This window comes from Callorhinus ursinus, unplaced genomic scaffold (assembly GCF_003265705.2).
Source record: "Callorhinus ursinus isolate GAN/ISIS: 27379988/994484 unplaced genomic scaffold, GSC_fseal_2.0 scaffold25, whole genome shotgun sequence".
NCBI lineage: Eukaryota > Metazoa > Chordata > Mammalia > Carnivora > Otariidae > Callorhinus > Callorhinus ursinus.
The window spans coordinates 23,194,477-23,214,588 of record NW_027397087.1 but is presented as its reverse complement, the minus strand read 5'-3'; the positions used below and the strand labels follow the sequence as shown (position 1 = coordinate 23,214,588).

Sequence of the window (20,112 nt, the reverse complement as noted above, 5' to 3'; positions counted from 1 at the left end):
CTCAAACACCACTGACATTCCCCTACACACTGCCCTCCTGAGCACAAGCCACCTCCCACAGCATTTTATGTCTGGGGCATTTACTCTTTCCTACTCTGTAGTCAGCTTGAGTGTTACTTCTCTCCCCTTCAATCTTCTGGAAGGTACATTTATCTGATTTATCTTCATAACCTTCATGATACCTTGCACTTGGCAACGGTTCAGTAAGTCAATCTGTAAATGCTGTATTTACAAATGATACCAATGGAGAAGTGAAGGATGGCAAGAGTCTCTCACATATCTTCATCCTCCCTCCACTTAGCCCTCATCCACTCGGGTAAGAGGTATCTGTGCCTTAACTGCTGTATGTTGGGGCCGTACAACAGCCTCGTGGCCCAGAAGTCCTATCACACAATACAAAAATAAAAGTGGCTCCTTTAACACCCTCAAAATGCTTACGTCTTTTAGACACAAATTAGCCCTTCGAAGATCAACACTAACATTATGATATTGCTCTCAACAGACAAGATTTGGTCATTTTCACAAGAAACCATTTTAATTCATCAATGAGACCCCAAAACAGTCTAATGTCTTAGCACTGCCAAGACTCAAAGGGCATCTTCTCTTATGTCTATTTATATTCCTGTAATTCACGAACATTTACTGACCTCCTACTAAATGCCAAGCACACGAGGGATGCGAAGTGGAAAATGATGACAGTCCTGAGTATGACAGGGGAGATAAAACCTAGAACAAACTTTCCAGCATTCACAGGTCCCTGGAAACAGTAAGGTCCAAGAAGCAACCAGGGTCCAACCAGGGTCCTTCTTGTAGGAGCTGGAAATTTGAGCTGAGCCCACTCTCTGGAAAACCCAAAAACACGGGCGCCTGGGTGGCTCAGTCATTAAGCGTCTGCCTTCAGCTCAGGTCATGATCCCAGGGTCCTGGGATCGAGCCCCACATCGGGCTCCCTGCTCAGCGGAAAGCCTGCTTCTCCCTCTGCCACTCCCCCTGCTTGTGTTCCTTTTCTCGCTGTCTCTCTCCCTGTCAAATAAATAAGTAAAATCTTAAAAAAAAAAAAAAACAAACCCAAAACACTAAGCCATTTGCTCTTCTCTTTTGCAGAAGGAGTTGCAGATGGGAAGGAGAAGCTAACACTGTGGACGGGCTTCATTTTTCTCCCAGACAGCAGCCACTCACATCCCCACTGACTATCCGTTTCTTCACTTGGATCCCGGCCATGGCCACAAACTCAAGGAGAGAGAGGACATTTCCTTTTCAAAACTAGAAAGAGTTTAAGAGGACACAACACAAAAAAGTATGTTATGAAATACGGTGTCAAAGTCCTTCAGGGTCCTTTGAAAGAATGTTTGATAGATAGAATCCCCCTTTCTAACAATCATGAAGATCCAATTCTCTATGGGAAGGGAACCCAAGTGGCTCACCCCGTGACCCAAAGCACCACGGCTTGGAGGGAAAGGTCCACTTCATTCTGCTGCACGAGGAAATCCCCCAAAACCACAGCACTCATGAGTTCTCATCTGAGAAACAGTCAACCTGTTCTTAAAAAGGTGTAGCTGCTTAGGTCTACAAAAACCACTCTTACAGGGTATCTATTTGGAATACCTGTAAAATGTTCTTAACTTGACAGTTTTCACCTAATGTTCTAGTAATTTAAAACTGTTAGTGCTCCGTATTGAAGGGAGCACTGGGTGTTATACGCAAACAATGAATCATGGAACACTAAAAACAAAAACAAAAACAAAAACTTCTAGTGCTCAAGCTCAGGCCAGGATGAAATATTTGTTATTGGACAATGATAAGATAGCACTTTAGCACTGTTTAAGGGCAGTGGCGAAAATTAGAAAATCTGATGCCAGGCAACTGAGCTGCCTCCTAAGACTTACCAAGGAAATAAACGTTTTACTGCAACACAGTTCCTCATGGAAATGTCAGTTTTTAGTCACAGTGATGGGGGAGTCCTTCCCCTGGGGCTAGAAAAGGCTGAAGGCTAGTGCACACACACATTTAAGAGACACACTACCAAATTTTAAAAGTTATATTTAATTCACCGTCCTCCAAGGAGTTAATAGAATAATCTTAAAATTCTATTCTACAATACCCACATGTAAATCATTTAACAAAAAGGCAGCATCTGTCCACTAGACTGACATAATTTTTTCCATTAGATAAGATTCTGTCACATTTGTTCGGCAACCACCTTCAGAAGCAAAAGCTAACAGGTGCAAAGACACAATCATGATGCTCTTGAAAAAACTGCAGGGAAACATAAAAGCAAGGTACAGAAATTCAGAGTCATAGCAGGGTTTCTTAAAAGACCTCCCACATCACCATCGGAGAAAATCCAACAGGAACCACGCCACAGGGACTGAAAACCTAGTTAAGAGGGAAATTTGTCCTCCACTTAACTTTCATTCATCAGACATCACATAGACATAACTGCGTGCCAGACACTGTGTTAAACTCAAGAGACGAAGATCACACGCTGTCAATGTACAGATAGGTTGAGTTTGGTCTCTATCATTCTTTTCTTGCTAATTTAAAAGCCAGGAGATCTCACATCAACATCCAGATATCTGGCTTTTTTTTTTTAAAGATTTTATTTATTTATTTGACAGAGAGGGCGAGAGAGCACAGCAGGGGGAATGTTAGAAGGAGAGGGAGAAGCAGGCCCCCCGCCAAGCAGGGAACCCGACGCGGGGCTCAATCCCAGGACGCTGGGATTGTGACCTGAGCCGAAAGCAGACACTCAACCATCTGAGCCACCCAGGCACCCTGAGATATCTGGCTTCTTAAAAAAAAAAAAAAAAATTTGAGAGATTGCAACATGGGCCCAGGATTCCTTCACTGACAACTTTCAACTGCAACAGAGAAACAACTGACCCTACAGCAAAGGGCACACTTTCTAGTTTGCCACAGTCTCCACCATGCCCTACTGTCACCCCAACAACACACCCAGAGGTCCACTCATTGATGTCCCTTGTCTAGGCCCTGAGGTACTTGGGTTTGTCACTCCCACTCTAGGGGAAAAAAAGGCGGGGGCGGGGGAGATAAAAATGGCCCCTGTACTTAAGAAGCTCAGAGTCTAATGAAGTTGGTAGACATGATGAATTACAACATGGTATGATACAAACTACAGTAGAGGAATAACCAGGGAGCAACAGAAACCCTATGGAAGGATCCACTGAGGGGAGTGGAGGTACCCTGTCATCATCACAGGGGAGAGGACATTTGGGGACGGTCTTGAGGGCTGAAAAGAGGGTGGTCAGGCAGAAAAGTGGAAGGAAGTCAGTCCACATGTGCACAGAGGTGAAAGGACTAAAAGAATATGGAGTTTTCTGGAGACAGGGTTAGGCAGAGAAAGGACCTACCATGCTAACAATTTTGAATTTATGTCTGGAGCAATGGGGAGCCAAGAGAGCCTTTAAGCAGAAGCTGACATGATCAGATTTGTCCTTTCAGGGAAAGATGCTGACAGCACTATAGAATATGACCTGGGGCAAAGAAGCTTGCTGTCTTGTACCCCTTTGGATGCTAAGGCGAGCCCCTTTGTGTTAGTTTCTAGGTGCTCAGAAACCCTACGTTCTCTGCCCATGATAGATATCTTGGCAAACTCACCTGTTATTTCTTTCACAGACCGGCACGGGTCAAGGAAGTTATCTCTCTTGAACTGGCATAATGAAAATGCTGTAAATTAACATATAACACTGACCTCTGAAAGGGTCAAAATGCAACAGACTAAGTCTCTACAGATTATCTCAGTTCCACTCACCTACCATGTTTCCATTCCCTGCTCACAGTGTTTGTCAGCGGACTAGAAGCTTCTTAACTGTCCTTATGTTTAAATCACTACAAACATGCCCAAGACACCATCCTCAAATACCCTTCAATGAAACAACCACATTAACTCAAGTTCTGATGCAAGGTCTGAAGGTGAGGAACATGTGGTGGGTTCAAAGGAGAATCATCTTTCTCACTAGCCTCCAGGCACATCCTCCATGAAACAACAGCACAGAAAAGCCTGGAGCACTGCACAGAAAGAAAATAAGATGGAAAAAACAGACACGTCCTCTCAAAGAAAAGAAAATGAAATCGGTTTCCATTTTCTCCCTCAAACGAAACCAAATCTCAAAAAAAACCCAAAACAAAACAAAAAAAAAACCACTAAGGCAAATCAATGAGAAGAGCTTTAAAAATTGTCTCAGTTATAACAACCCCAAACAGACTATTTCCCAGACTTTTTATTGTTATAACAAACAAAACCATCTTTCACTTCTTGTCATTTGCAATTACCATGCCATAATTGAAAATCAGTGAATCACTATGCAGCTTAGGGGAGAGAGGGGGCCTACTTGCTCTGAGCTGTCTCTGTAATCATCCCAGAATAAAACAACAATATCAAGAGTTCTTTCCTCATTATCTTTAACCTGTGCATTGCAGAGACGCTAAAAACTTTATGCTCTGTAATTCCTCTCATTCCCTAAAGATGGCATGATATTGCAGAGCATTTTCCCCTTCAAAACACTGTTTTTCTCTTCTCCAATGGCCAAGATGAGGCCTGCACCAAAAGACCTCAACATAATTTTCCAATCTATTTATAGGAGCCAAGAATTCAATTAAGAGAAAAATTATCTGGCAAGGGTTTGGACAATTTAGCCAATTAACCCTCGTGGAACTCTGCTGAGAAAAGGACCTGAACTGTTCAACAGAAGGCGTCATGAGTCAAAAGGAACAGGCTAAGGCAGGGGCAGGGGTGAAGGATTCCAGAAATCTGGGTCTGGTCGGCCACCCTGCCCGGGTAGCAAAGCTACACGATGCCCTTGGCCTCCGACCTTTAGGCACACCTGGAGGGGCCCAGCTCTCTGCTCTGCAAAAGACTCACTCATGGGCCTCCAAATCTTACCTTGAATGAAAGCATGCCCGTGTCCTTAACAATGTTTTAAATTTACTGACTCAAAGGGGTCCACAGTGGCACTGCCACATTAAGCTCATTATTTGTGAACAAGCTCTATTTCCATGATCTGATGAAATGGAGCTTCACTCTGTAATGAAAAACGACTGGCACGGGTGAGGGCGCGGTGGTCTCACCCCCTCGTCTGTCCCCAAGCCGGACTCTCGCACCCCAGGCCGACGGGCCCTAGAGTCTGGTCAGACCTGGTGCGGTGACTCACCTTGGTTGCTTCTTCTACACTCTCCCTCAGGGCCTGCAGCTCGGCGTCATACTGCTCCTTCAGCTTGTCCATCTCCAGGTCATGGCTGGAGACCTCTTCCTTCAGGGCTCCCTTCAGGGCGGTGAGTTCACGCTCTCGCTTCCTCAAGAGGTCTTCCTGCTCCTCTTTGGTAATGAGCAGATCTTGAAGATCCTGTTTTGCCTGTAAGAGTTCCTAGAGAGAGGAATCATGAAAGGGGAGGTGAGGATTAATCACCTTCGCCGAGCCGCCCGGTTGGGGCTAACGGCCATACTCCCGAGCTGTCCTCCGACTCTCTCCTCCCCACACCCCCCACCAGTTTAGACCATCCCATCTTTCTTTTCATTCCTTGGACGCCATCATTCCCCTTGATTTGTCCGTCTCAGCTTTTCTGAGTTTGATTTAATTTGAGGGAAGAAAAAGGAAAACGGATTTCATTTTCATTGCTTTGAAGAGGCATGTCTGCCTTTTCCACCTCCTTTCCTTCCTGTGCAATGAAAGGTCTGTCGCTCTTGCAATGAACGGGCTTTTGCGTGCTGTTGCTTCACTGCGGGACATGCCGACGGGCTGGCCTCACTTACGTCACACCACCCCTGGGACCCCAGCGGCGCGTGGACAAGCCCGTAACCCAGGGTCCCCGGACTGGCTGACTCCGCCCCTTCTCCTCGGGTCCCGCTCGCCCCTCTGAGCAGGCGCAACACTCCCATCTTCTCGTTAACTGCCAGGAGTTCCTGAGGAAAGGCACAAAACCGGGGCAGCAAGTTCCACTACAAATCGCATTCCCTAAACCCAAGTGTGTTCTGCCAAAAGCTCAGCATTCCTTTTACTTCGCCATCTTTGTCCCAGACCGACTGAGCTCTCTCGTCAAGCCCGGACGCCTTCACTTCACGCTGGCGGGACGCGGACATGGCTGCCTCAGCTTCCTCTCCGCCCCGGCTCTCCTCCGCGTGCCCAGCCTTCTCCCACCGGCGGCTGCCTCACACACATACAGCTGCCCCTCGCCAGACTGCTCCAAGCCTTTCCTCCATCAGTGATCTTTCTTCTGTCATTTTCTTCTCTCCCGTTTCCTTGGAGCTATGTCCTTTTCCTCAGGGCATAAGAATCCACTGGCTCAAAGGCAACAAAATAAAACAAAACAGAAACAAGCTTCTCCACGAAACTTCCTGAAAGTGTAATTTCTGTTGGCTGTGCTTCTTAACCACCTATTCACTCCTTAATCTCTTGCTATATGGCTTTGGATCCTATTGCACTAAGACTGTGCCCTCCAAGGTCATAGTGACCTCTTAATTACCACATCCAGGCTTCTTCCCAGTCCTAAATTTTTCTGGACCCTTCTTTGATCCTCCCCGCCCATCTCCTTGAAATTCTCTTTGGCCTTGCAGTTCAGAGACGGTACATGCCTGTTTTCTTCCCTCAGGCTGCTTTTTCTAGACAGTCTTTTCTGGCTTTTCTCTCCCTCTTCCCAAAAGCTAAGATGATCCCCAAGAATGCAACTTTGCATTCTTTATTCTTTTTTGGCAAGCTCATCTATTTTTTTCCCGCCATCTATTAATTCTAAGCAAGTAACTCCCAAACCTTTACCTCCAACTCCTATCTGAGTTCAGACCTGCACTTCCAGTGACCTGCCAGACACATCCATCTGGATGTCCCACGGGCACCTCAGATTCAGTAGGTTTATATTTTTTGGTGAATGCATCATGTTCCTTCCTTTCCTCCTTCTCCTCCTCCAAAAGTTCTGTAACATCTTAGATCCCTTCCCTCACCTCCCTGGTTTAGGCTCTCCTGCCACCCAACTGCTCCCTGCATCCGGTCACTCACCTGGGGCCCCTATGACATTATCCACCATGCATCCTGTCTCAAGTGCCCTTCTTCCCTCTCAGTCCCGCCTCTCTCTCTGCCTCTCAGAAAATCTCTGAAGACGCAGATACAGCAGGACCTTCTCCAAGAAGTCTCCCTTGAATACCCGTCCTGATACCCATCTCACTTTAGCTATACATCTCAGAGCACGTGATTCTTTTACCTGCAGTCCATTAGACTATTTTCTTTTCTCCCCTGCCAGACTGTCAGCCCCTCGAAAGAAGGATACCGATGTGATCACATTTTTGGTGCATGGATCAACGTTATTGGGAATGTGTCTGTTCTGAACATAAATGAATTAACATGTACAGTACAGCAGAAGTCTGCAGATAACAGAATTCTAAACTAGTCTCTCTTTTTCACTGGTGGCTTCTGAGTAAATACACATGCTGTGCTCTTGGAGCTCCTGGGGAATCAGAGGAATGACTGCCACCTGGGGAGCCGAGGCCTCAGAGATGAGAAACTACTTTCCATTCAAGAAGTATGTCACTCATGAGGGGATGAAAATATAACTGGCAATGGAATCTCTTTCCTTTTCTCTAGGACCTGCACATCCGTTGAAACCAGGGGAATCTCTGCAGTCCCAGGGTAGGGCTGCACTGCAGGCACCAAGACTTCACACCTTCCAGAATCTCACTAGCAGGCACTGATAAGTTCAGATGAAATGCCAAGAGATTCATCCAGCTAACTATGGCAATTCGGGGTCTTCCGAAGCACCAAGCGCAGAACACACGAGCGAATCTTAGGAAAATAGAGCCCATCCTGAGATTCGTCAAAAGGGGGACATCCTGGTGCCGAGGCTGCCAGTCCCTCCTTCGGGAGGACCAGAGACGTGCCCATCACTGTTGCTACCGGCTATCCCTGCAGGTCTTCCTGGGCCTTCCGCCAGCCTGTTTGTGGGAGTCTCTGTGATTCCAACCCCCGTTCCCTGCTCTTACTCTCACACATTTGTTTCTCAGTTGTTGTGATGATAAGGCAGTTTCTCTTCCCACACTTATCTTTTCCAGGATATATCTGTGCTTTGTGTCGCCTTTTGTGTAGTGCCACCAACGCATGTCAAGAACCTAGGTTTTCATGGTCCCTTTGACACGGACATGCTGTTGTGGCCCGTGCTGTACAGATCCCATCAGATTGTACCACGCCGTATCGCTCAACAGCACTTGGAGGTGGTCCAGGGGAGAGACCAAAACCAGGAGAGATTTCAAAAACTTGACTTTATCACCTCAGTAGCCTTACTGCCAATCATCTCAAGCCAAAGAAAGCAGAGGAAATATATAAATTTCAAAACCTAAGTAAATATCCATCGGAGATGAGCATGCCTCGCTGGAGACACCAGTCAGAGAAAACAGAGGGAGGCCTTGGCCAATCAGAATCAGCACTTTCAAAACCTCTATGCATCCAGGCTAGCTGCAGACACAGAAGCCTCCGGGAGATAAAAATCTAGTGAGTACGTCTGTGTGTGTGTGGGCAGGAAGGCACTACAAATTTCACCGTGCTTGGTACGCAGTATGTAAAAAGAACTGTGCTAAGCATTTCCAAAAATCCTAGGAGATGAATATTCAAGGAGATTAATAGTATTCTCATTCCTAAATGAAAAAAAAACAAAAACAGAACTGGAGCTCTGAGACACTAACGTGCCTAGGATGACACAGCTTATAGGGGGAAGACCGAGACACAGACTGAATACGCTGCCCCTTCTCTTTATCACACAGCCATCGCAGGCCTGACGACAAGCCTACACACTCAAGAGGAGCTTAGGGGCAAATAATTACACCGTGCTCGGTCTCTTCGATGCAAACGCAACAGAACACTGTGTTTGGCTGGAAGTGCCTATAAGGAGGATGTCCACCTCCTTAAAGAAGAGAGACAAGCCCAGAACCTGAAAGGAAAGAAGGAACGCTGAAAGAAAAAAAGAAAGCACACTCTGGAACCTGGCTGTTCTTAGCAGCAGCGAGTGGCTGTCCTGACAGCAGGTGCACTGAGACCCACACACCAGAATATCCAGGCCAGCAACTCACTGGCCCATAGAAAGCCCCATTTCACACACCACCTATTCACAGGTATTCCATACCAAACTGAGAAAAATGCTGATCTCTTCTGTGTACATGCTTCCCAGAAGTCATAGGGTCCCTATCTACAGCCCACACTCACTGAAAGGACACATAAAAGGTTTTATGTCAAAACTGTAGCTGATAGGGAATTATGTAATTTTTTCCCCCAGAAGAATGGCCTAGAAAGCATATCACAGCTGATGAAAAACATGATTTTTTGGTTATTTTTTAATTAAAATTTGTAAAATATGCAGTCATATCCTACCAGTATTTTTCGATTAGAGACTTCATTTCTGAGCACAGTTTATCCTCAGATCAATACAATTTCAATACCAGAATATTTTAAGTACTTGCATCTTGGCAAATGCCAGGGATAAGCCATTACCAGTCTCTGCAGTAGTGAGGCCCATCCATCAGCACTGCAGGCTCCCATCAAAGACGATGGTTGGTAATTAGAAACTCCACTGTCATGGCACTTAGAGCAAGGTCTCATGTTCACCCATTACCCCCAGAATGGATAGGAATGCATTTACCAACAAAGAAGTGGTTGAAAACTTATTTTGTAATCATTTTTGTAACTTGAATTTAAAAAAAAAAAAAGTTCAGAACCATCAACTGTTTAACATATTACAAAGTCATCTTATTTTTGGTCAATTATATGGTTTATCCTAAGAGAATGGTATTTTTTACTCTTTTTTTCTCTCTCTCTCTCCTTTCTTCTTTTTTTTTAACTTTATTCTCTTACTGTTACTTTACTGATTTTGTGTTGGTGTCCAATGTTACTTAACAAAATGTAAAAAATTAAAAGAGATTTCATGAAAAATCTTGTACATTTGGCAAGCCTCCCAAAATAAAAAGCCTTCAACCTTTTTTCAAACACTCAAAAGCAGGAGTGCTTAATATTCATTGTGTTTAAGAGCCTGTTCTAAGCCAAATGCCATGGAAAACTTGGCCATAACTATAATCTGTTATCAGATTCCCCCAGGCCACTTTTTATTAAGATATGAAGAATAAATTGAATGTGACAAGGAGATAGGGTCTATTTTATTAGTGCTATAGAAACCATAGGTCATGTTTTAACTATTGCTGACAAGTCAAAGGAACCTGATTGAAACAGTGAGGATGAACCTCCAGAGAAACCCAATCTGACAAAGAGAAACTAACTGTGCCCTAACTCATCTTGCAGAAAGACAGCAGTAGATGATATTCCTCCTGTTACAGGAAAGAGGCAAATAATCAGAAAGTCAGCAATATCGGCTATTTTAAGAGCAGATGTGCTCTGTTTCCTTTTCTGTGTCTCTCATTACCAGCCTGAAAACACATCACCAAAACTGAGGCTCATATCTTTATCCTAGTTACCACTATAAATAAGTCAGACTATTGTAATTAATTAAATTTTATTCAATAATATATGCTCGGTGCATTGTGCTTAAAAAGGCAAAGAAGCATGTGGCTCAATTCAGAATTATTCCCTTTTCTTAAATGGTGACAGTTCTAAAATAATTTAAATACTGAAATTTATTTATTCATTTGCTCTGTTGCTTGGCACTGTGTGAGGCATGAAATGGGGGAAGAAGCAAAGCCGACATGTTCTTGAACTAACTGGCTAGTAGAAGAAATGGACAGATATAAAATAGAGCAAGCTCAAATGCGCTAAAATGAACCTATAAGGAAACGGCATTTCAGCTGAAAGGACAATTAACAATTAGAGGTTTCTGTTAGTGAGAAAATCCAGCAACTTAAAAGACTTCCCAACAGCAAAGATAACACCTTCCCTTTTTCAAATCAATAAAGTGTCCACACAAGTATCACAGGATATGGCAAAGTCTTCTATTTAAATTTGTTTGTGAAGCTACATTTTTATTGGAAGTCATAAACTGTTCAGTGACATCATTACTGGGAACTTATCCTTAGGAAATTTTTCTCAAGAAGTAAAAGGATACATGTGAAAAACATTCAACACATTTTTATGTAATTGAAAAAAAGAGAGAGAAACAATATAGGATGATGAAATTTATTATGGTTTATCCCCCTAAAAAATGAAATACGAAGACTATAGATTATAATAAGGAAAAGCGTTTCTGACCAATGAACTTTTTAAAAGATTTACTTATTTATTTGAGAGAGTGAGAGCACTCATGTGCAAGGAAGGGGCGGAGGGAGAGGGAGAGAGAATCCTAAGAAGACTCCACAATGAGTGCGGAGCCTGAAGCAGGGCTCGACCTCATGACCCCAAGATCACGACCTGAGCCAAAACCAAGAGTCAGATGCTCAACCGACTATAGCACCCAGATGCCCCTTGACAAATGAATTTTTAAAGGCAGGTATCAAAGCTGTAGGGACACTATAATTGTCCCTAAATTACAGAAGGGTAGATGAAAGCTAACAATGGATAGGGAAGCAGTGAAGAAATAAATGTAGATATAAAAATAGAAAATGTAGAAATAAAAACAGTCATTAAGATGTTAGGAAAATGTTTCTACCACCCCTCCATTTTAAAATTTCATTTTATAATTAAAAAAAAAAAATTTTTTTTTTTTTTTTTTTGAGAGAAAGAGAGCACGTGAGCAAGGGAAGAGGGGCAGAGGGAGAGGGAGAATCCTAAGCAGGCTCCATGCTCAGCACAGAGCCTGATGCAGAGCTCCATCTCACAACCCTGAGATCATGACCTGAGCTGAAATCAAGAGTTGGACTTCACCGACTGAGCCACCCAGACTCCCCCATTTTATGATGTTTTAATATTTCAGCAACAAATACACCATTTTCAAAGCCCCATTCTAATGTACCTTGTCTTCGTATCTCAGCCCCAAGAAGAAGGCGGAACCATGAGAAGCAATGTAATACCATGAATGTGCTGGTTTTTAAGATAAAGGTCATTGGATAAAAAGAGGTGCTGTGGAACAGGTCCAAGGCTTTCTCAGGAGAAAAGGTCTGAGTGGAGACAGAGAGATAGATGCTCATGTGGGAGAAGAGAAACCATTCCCCTCTGCCCATATGGTAAATGAATTTGTGATAACACCTATAACTGGGTAGCCACCAGCGCTCTGCTCTTTGCTACCACCAAGTCACAGGGAAGAGACTCTAAGTTCTAAAGAGCAAGACCTAAAATCCCTCCAGGGAATTACTCCAAAACGAAACAAGGAAGGAAGTGAGAAAACACTTGATGGCTGAGACTTGGAGGTAGCCAGAAACTTGAACTCTAAGACCAGAACAAAGATCCAGGCCCTTAGGGGGAAAGCTATAGAAAATGAGAAGTAAATGCTGACAAAGTACCTTTACTGTTTTATTTTTTTAATCGTTTCTTCTTTTTATTTTTTTGCATTGTTCTAAATTGTGTATCAAGTACACACCGGTACAAACCGAAGCTTATAAGGAAATAAGCTTCAAAACTATGCCAAAAATACAGGTTATGATAATTAGAGCCAATATCAAAACATCTAAATGGACACAGAGATACAAGTTCTATTTCTGATCTTCAACTTTACCCATCTCTGACCAAAAAAAAAAATGTAGACGTTCACAGCCTATGTATGTATCTACCACCTTAACAGGATGGCAGTCTAATTCAGGGAAGACATAATGACTGTCTTTAGGAAACACACAATAATTAACAAATGCTAAGCAGAGGAAAGAGTCAACTTCATTCACTGATTCGTGGACTGATAAGAACTAAATAGTCAATAGGGAATATACCGATATGGGCAGAAGCCAGATGGACACAGCCTGTGTACATAGCAAAAGCGTTCATTCATTCATTCACTCATTCATTTATTCATAATGAATCCATCCAACCATCCACCAAATATTTGCCAAGTGCTCTATGTCCCAGGCACTGGAACAGCTAATGAGGAGAAAACACTAAGCCAACCATCACCAACCCTGCCTCCTGGAGCTTACACTCTTGTGGGGGCCTTAAAAAAAAAACTGTGATAAGTGCTGTATGGGCATGAGCATCTTTAAAATGCTTTCCCATTACTAGCATTACTTACAAAGTGTTTTTGCCTAAAGTTTAACCTGAAACTATTAGTGTTTAGATCTAACTTCACATTTACCGGAAATGCAGGAGATAATGGCACAAGTTAATGGACACCATGAGGAAATAATCAGACAAATCCAGAATGTGGGCCATTGGTCTGGTCTCTTTGGAAAATCAACAGGATGGAAGAAAGAGAGCAGGGAATAAGAAATTGGTGGCAGAGAAAGAGAACAATGAAGGCAATATGGAATTCTTGACTGGATCCTGGCTTGGGGGTGGAGGAAACAACTGTAAAATATACTTGAGGGACAACTACAAATTCTGAATAAGGACCAGGTATTATAATTATTGTTATATTATAGGAATTATTCATTGTTTTAGGTATAATAATAGTATTGTGCTTATAACAAAATTCCCTAATTTTTTAAAGATGCATGCCAAAGAATTTAGGGGTGAAGTGTGGTATTATCTGTAATTTATTTTGAAATGGTTCAGCAAAGATGAATACATGGACAGATGAAAAAAATAATAGGATAAATGAATGGACATAAAGAAATGTTGACAACCATTGGATTTGGGTTGGGGCTCTATGGGAGTTAATGAATTACTTTTTTCTACTTTTCTGTATGGTTGAAATTCTTCCTAAGACAAAGTTTAAAAACTATTACAGATGATGCTTTTATGGAATCTAGCCAGAGGCACCGTGGAACATGGCTCGCAGTATCCAGACCCCGCAGCCCCCACCCCTCCCATCCTCTCCAGGAAGATCCCACGCCCTGCCCCCCTTACCTCAATCAGAGCTCCCTTTTCCCTGTCCTCAGCTCGTTTGGCGCTGTCCAGTTCATCATGCATTTCTGAGAGCTGGTCCTGGAGATCCCTGATCTCGGTCTGGTGCTGCTCCCGTTCCATCTTTACCTGGAACAGTCTAGCAGGGGAGGAAACCCATCAGAGAGACTGTGCTAAGCCTTGCACTGTTTCATCCAGTCTGATTTCAAACCTTCAGAGGGTCAAGCAGAGTCCTCTGCAGCCCCAAGGAGCCTCCCATTCTCCATTCTATACTGAACAAGGAATCACAAACCAGAAAAGGCACTGGTAGGCACTCATGTCTACAGTCTAATTTGTCCAACAAGAAGGCAAGTGAGAACTCAAACCAATGTAATGGGGAAAGTTATGCAGTGACAGTTTCTCCCCAAAAGGAGACTGTAGGGTACTAGAATTTAGTTGATAAGAAACTGACCCAAAAAAGCAGAACCTCTTTGATAATGCCTTCACTAAAGCCACCCCACTCCCGACCCCCACCCCGCCCCCAGCCCCAGAAGAGTCAGCAAATTACGGCCTACTTGGCCAATCTGGCCCACGGCCAATTTTTATAAATAAAGTTTTATCGGAATAGAGCTATGCTCATTCATTTATGTATTACACATGGTCATTTGCACAATACAATGGCAGAACTTAAGGGGTCCAACAAAGACCATATGGCCCATAAACCATAAAGTATTTACTACCTGACAGAAAAAGTTTGCCAACCTCTGCTCTAAATCAAACTCACGATTTTACCTTTTGATTTTGTAAAGTCTTTACTACACCCTAAATTTTGGTTTTTTTCCCACCAATTTTTCTAAAACTAACCTCTAGGAATGTTTTTAAAGCAAAAACTACATCATCAAAATTGCAAAGGCAATCAAATGATTTTATTATATTTTTCTTGAATTTCCTTCTGGATTTCACTCCTGCTTAGACCTTCACTTAAGACCTCCACCACGGCCGCAGAGCTTCAGAGCACTGCACGTTTGCAGACTTTGGCTTCAGATCCCTTTTTCACAGATTTTAATATAATGCAATGGCAGGGCCATCTTGGCTTTGACTTTCCCTCTCTGCAGACTCAACAGAGGCATAAGCACTGGTCAGCAGCATTCAGGATAAAATTCACAAATTGGGAGATTACAGAAGTCATAGGACATGTGCTTTTGGGAGGCTGGGTCCAGGCTCCTTGAAATCTCTGTCTATAGATATCACCACTCAGTATTCCCTGCTTCTCGCTTATCAGCTCCAGGAGCTACTCTCGGGCCTAAAACTTTACAAGGCATCCTTCAAGGTACACAACGAATTTTGAAATTATGAACCTTTCTGCTTACCAGTCTGCATGTGTCACCAGCTTCTCAATTTTACAAGGAAAGAGGGAGAAAAGGAAGGGTCAGCAGCCCCTCTAAATATTCGGAAGGCTGGGTAGTATTAAACAGACAAAAAGATTCTGGCTACATCGGACGCAGGAACTAAGGCTCTTGGCCCAGAACTCACTCCTCCAGGTTCTTCCGGAGCTCCCCTTCACTCTCTTCCAGGCGCTGCTGCAGCACGGAATTCTCTTCCACTTTACTGTCGTGCTGGCCCTGGAGCTCTTCCAAGCTTGCTCTCATTCTCTCTCTCTCTTCTTTCATGTTCTGCTGATTCTAAGATGAATACATGTGATTTTCAAGTACTTCCACTGAACGTTAATGCAATCCCACAGAAGACTACCTCAAAACTCTGATGGACTCCATGTCTTTGCACTCATTTATTAAACAACTTAATCAACCTGTATGACTAGGCCTGGGAGTTTGCAACTAGAAAGAACATTAAATACTGAATGAGTTGTAATACTTCTAAGAGAAATACAAAGACAGCTAAACCTCAGTCTGCTATTTCTATTACTCAGTTTGGATATTTAATATGCATTTAGTTTCCTACTGGCCTGCCTGAATCCAACAGCGTTTTACTCTGTCAAAGCAAACGGTGTCTATGGGCTTCGATTACTTTAAAAAAAATTAAAAATTAAAAAAAAAGTTCTTTGGACAGCAGGAGCCAAATATACAGGAATTTACTCAGTGATGAGAGGAATGTTTCTTTTGGGGGGAAAAAAAAACTGGCTTTCGCTTCACTTGAGCACCCAGATTTGCTTAAAATATTCTTTGCAAGACAGAAATTTAAAAAATAACATAAAAGGAAAAACCAGATACCTTGACTTCTAGTTGAAGCTTTCTCTGAAGTTCAGCCACTTCTGTGGTCAACTTGTTTTTCTGTTCCAACAGGTCTCTGACTTCAGGCGAAGAATTAGAAGCCTGTAATTAATTGCAGAGATACCCTAATGTACATGTTCGAGATGCTTTATTTTCTTTCTCCCAAAATGTAATGCGAGCAGTAACATCAAAATCTTAAGACCCAATTCAAATGTAAACCCCTCTAGAGAAAGGGGCACAAAGAAAGCTTCTGGGGGTGATCGGAGTGCTCTGTATCTTGATCAGGGTGGTGTGTGCATGGACACACACCTATATTAAAACTTCAGTGAACTAGACAGTTAAGATTTGTGCGATTTACTGTATATAAGTCATACCCCAATAAAACAATGTAAAAAGATAAACAATAAGTATTTGTTGAAGATCCCTCCACTGCCTAAGGTTATAACCAAAGCCCATGTTTCTGTGTTCCCAAGGCCCTTCGTACAATCCATCTATTACAGAACTTCCATTGCACTGGGAATCATTGTTCTAGAACCTGAGATTTTCTCGCTCTCTGCATATGCCTGTATACAAGTAGTAAATAAATGTAGCTGGCTGAATTGGCTTTCTTCTTTTAGATGCTACATTTCCGTAACAAGGGGAGATATAACAAAGAGGGGTCTGATTAGAGAGTCTATTAGAAAACAGACTCTGATCAGAGTATGAATATTAATGATCTCATCTTTTTTCTTCCATGGATATAATAACAGGATGATGCTCTCAAAAGGATTTGGCTAAAATCCTACAGCGAAGTGGTTAGAACACCACAAAAGGGGAGGAAAAGGGATAAAAGCAGGAATCAAAGCTAGAAAAAGCCATGTCTTGGCTCTCATGCGCCTGAATCCAGGTGTGAGTTGTGTGTGATGAACTTGGAATGAGGTACTTCCTCACCTACTCCTGTGAAGTTAACCGAACCCAACCATCAACAAAACACAGGATTTCCTATTTTCTTAGGCAAAATGAGAATAATCCATTATGGAAATCTAAATCCAACCCAATGAGGGAAATTGTACATTGTTCTCGCCCAAACGAAAACTCTACCTACTCTGCTATTTCCAGTATGGTCTTTCCTTCTCTCACAGGAAATCACTCAACTCACACCAAAAAGATAAAACTCCAAAGCCTTTGCCCACAGATAATCAGATTCAGAAAATAACAGGGAGAGAACAGGAGTAGAAAAGTCTGGGCAATTAAGCAGTCATGGTGAATGAATTTCTACAAATACCACACTATTCATTCCTGTTCAAAGCCCATCGGTGATGGCCCATCACCATCAGCCGAAAATGGAAACTTCTGTGATTTCCAAGGTCCTTTCCATCTGGCACTTCCTCTCCACACCCTGGCTCTCTGCTCCAGCTACACTAAATCACCTCCAGTCCCCTAAACATAGCGAACACGTACCTCTTTGTATTTGTTCACGCTGGTCCCTCTACCTAGAACACTCTATCTTCCCTTCTTCTCCCAGAGACTTCTTTACTCTTTTGAGACACTGTTAGTGTCCCAGATTCCAGAGGGCTTAACCTAACTTCCCTAGTTTGGTCTGGATACCCACAGTCTGTGACCCACAATGACAATCTTAACATCAAGGCCAAAGGATGTGTTCACCCTAAAAATATGCAGGTGAGTGAAAAGCAAGAGTCACAGTGATAATTTGGATTTAAGAGTTTTAGCACAAAACTCGTACACCAATTTTAAGAACTATGTAGAGCCCCTTAAGCCTGCCTAGAAGCAAGGTGTATAATTTAAAGATTCCCCCATGGGAATAGTGTGTGTGTGTGTGTGTGTGTGTGTGTGTGTGTGTGTGTGTGTGTGTTTTTAATCGTTCTACTGGATGCCACAGCAGCAGTCATGGGTTAGCTGAGTGCTGAACAGTAGAGAAAAGAGGAAGCTGATGCCTAAGAACATCCTGTATACCTATGTTTCCAAAGTTACAACGAAGCTATAGGCAAACTTCCTGTGAACTGTCTCTGGTATACTCTTTCCTTTCCACGCAGAATTCCCCAGGAGGGAAAGAGAAGACACACAAGCTAGAAGTGGGTGCCAATTCAAGGTGGTGCAGGATTGAGGAACAAGCTTTTAGTCGTCCCTCTCAAATGTTGCTTCCTGTCAGGGCACAAGGTGTGTCTGGCATGTAGCAGATGTTCATCAAACATGAGATGACTCCTTTAACAACCAAAAAAATCTCCACATCCCAACTGGAATTCAGTACAATAAACGAAACAGGCAGTTTTTTTTAAAAGAATGTGGCCCCACTCCACTTCTTCCTTTCTCTTCCACCCATGCTGGTTGGCTTCACCAGTCTCTATTCCTTATTCTCCTGTTCTTATCCTCTTATTTATTTTCTGAAGTTCTAGAGCTTCCTTCGATACCTTGGATATGTTAGAGTTCTCCGTCCATGATTCCATTTCATTCTTCCTATTCTTATTTTCTCCCTCTCTTTTTTTTTTTTAGATTTTATTTATTTATCTGAGAGAGAGAGAGAGAATGAGAGAGAGAACACGAGAGGAGAGAGGGTCAGAGGCAGAAGCAGACTCCCTGCTGAGCAGGGAGCCCGATGTGGGACTCGATCCCGGGACTCCAGGACCACGACCTGAGCCGAAAGCAATCGCTTAACCAACTGAGCCACCCAGGCGCCCTTGTTTTCTCTTTCTAAAGCTCACCACCTTTTTGTTTCATCGTGTTATATGTTATATATTTTTTTAAATAAAATCTCTTAAAAACCTTGCTAAAAAAAAGGCAGGTGCACAATAATATTTACAACATGATCTTCCGTCTTAGGTCCTGCTCCCTACTCAGGTAACTTCCCACTTACTGCAATAACCAAATGTACAGGAATGTACAGGCTGAAGAAAGAGCAATTTGTTTGCCACATTCCAAGTTAAATGCCCTCTGCAGAATACAGAACTCCAATTTACTTGATTATTTCCTTGTGTGCTCCCTGCTGCTCGAGACTTTAAAGTCTGGATTTTCTCAAAGACCAGGTTGACTTTCCGTTTAGTCGCATCATCATTATCGGTGCTTCTGGAAAAGAGGCAGCAGAAAAAACAGTGAGGGGTACAACCATGGGCCCCAGGATACTTTAGGTGCCACAACATACAAACAACAGAGCCGCTTAAGAAGATAAACTGCAAGAGGTATGAATTAATTAAGGCTGCAGGCAAAGCCAGTGTGAGAACAAGATGGATGGTGTACTTCTCTTCAAATAAACTGTTCTATGCTAACACTCAATTTGGGACGAGGGGTCCCATTTCCAAGCATGTGAAAGAGATGTACCCACATTCTAAGCCTGGAGAAAACATACAGTGAAAATTCAGTAATTTGTTGTTTGACTCAACTGACTTTACATTCATTCCAGCAAGGACTTTCTTGTGTGTGTGTCTCTCTCACACACAACCCACAGCCACATTTCACTTGTAAATCTTACGCTAAGAATGATCTACAGTGACTCTAACTGGTTTTTAGCCCGTGTTTAAAAAAATACATCGCCGAAGAGGAGATTGTCAATACCCCAGCTCTTCGTCTACGCTTTCACAGGTAGAGTTTGTTGTGTGTTTGTTTTTTAAAGATTTCATTTATTTACAAGCAAGCGAGAGAGAGAGAGCGAGAGAGAGAGCACAGAGTGAAGGGAGAAGCAGACTCCCCACTGAGTAGGGAGCCCGACACAAGGCTCAATCCCAGGACCCCGAGATCATGACCTGAGGCCAAAGGCAGATGCTTAACCAAATGAGCCACCCAGGTGCCCCCAGATAGAGTTTTACTAACATCGACCACACCTTCTATCACACATACCTGGCAGTTAGGAAAAAGATTTTAAAGAAGTTTCCTCAAATAGTCACCTCCTATTAAAGTCTGTTTCACCAGTCTCTCAATACAGCATGAGCAAAACAATACAGCAACAACTAGTTCTTAGCTAGAAGAATCTGCTCAGTTACTCCCCACCCCCACCCCCACGCCAAAAAGAGCTCCTCTCTTACATTCTGAACCTATTTTGTCAGCTCTTTAATTGT

General features: G+C 43.0%; 1 protein-coding gene across 2 annotated transcripts in view; it reads right to left on the bottom strand.

Annotated features, from left to right (window-relative positions):
• CGNL1 (cingulin like 1) overlaps positions 1-20,112 on the bottom strand; it is a 154,913-nt gene that overhangs the window by 74,558 nt on the left and 60,243 nt on the right. For both annotated transcript variants that reach the window (XM_025884501.2, XM_073877067.1), the window contains 5 exons: positions 19,021-19,126; positions 16,067-16,168; positions 15,372-15,520; positions 13,863-13,998; positions 5,172-5,384 (listed from right to left, as the gene is read on the bottom strand). In XM_025884501.2, coding sequence (XP_025740286.1) covers positions 5,172-5,384; positions 13,863-13,998; positions 15,372-15,520; positions 16,067-16,168; positions 19,021-19,126 — 706 coding nt within the window. The remainder of the gene's footprint in view (positions 1-5,171; positions 5,385-13,862; positions 13,999-15,371; positions 15,521-16,066; positions 16,169-19,020; positions 19,127-20,112) is intronic.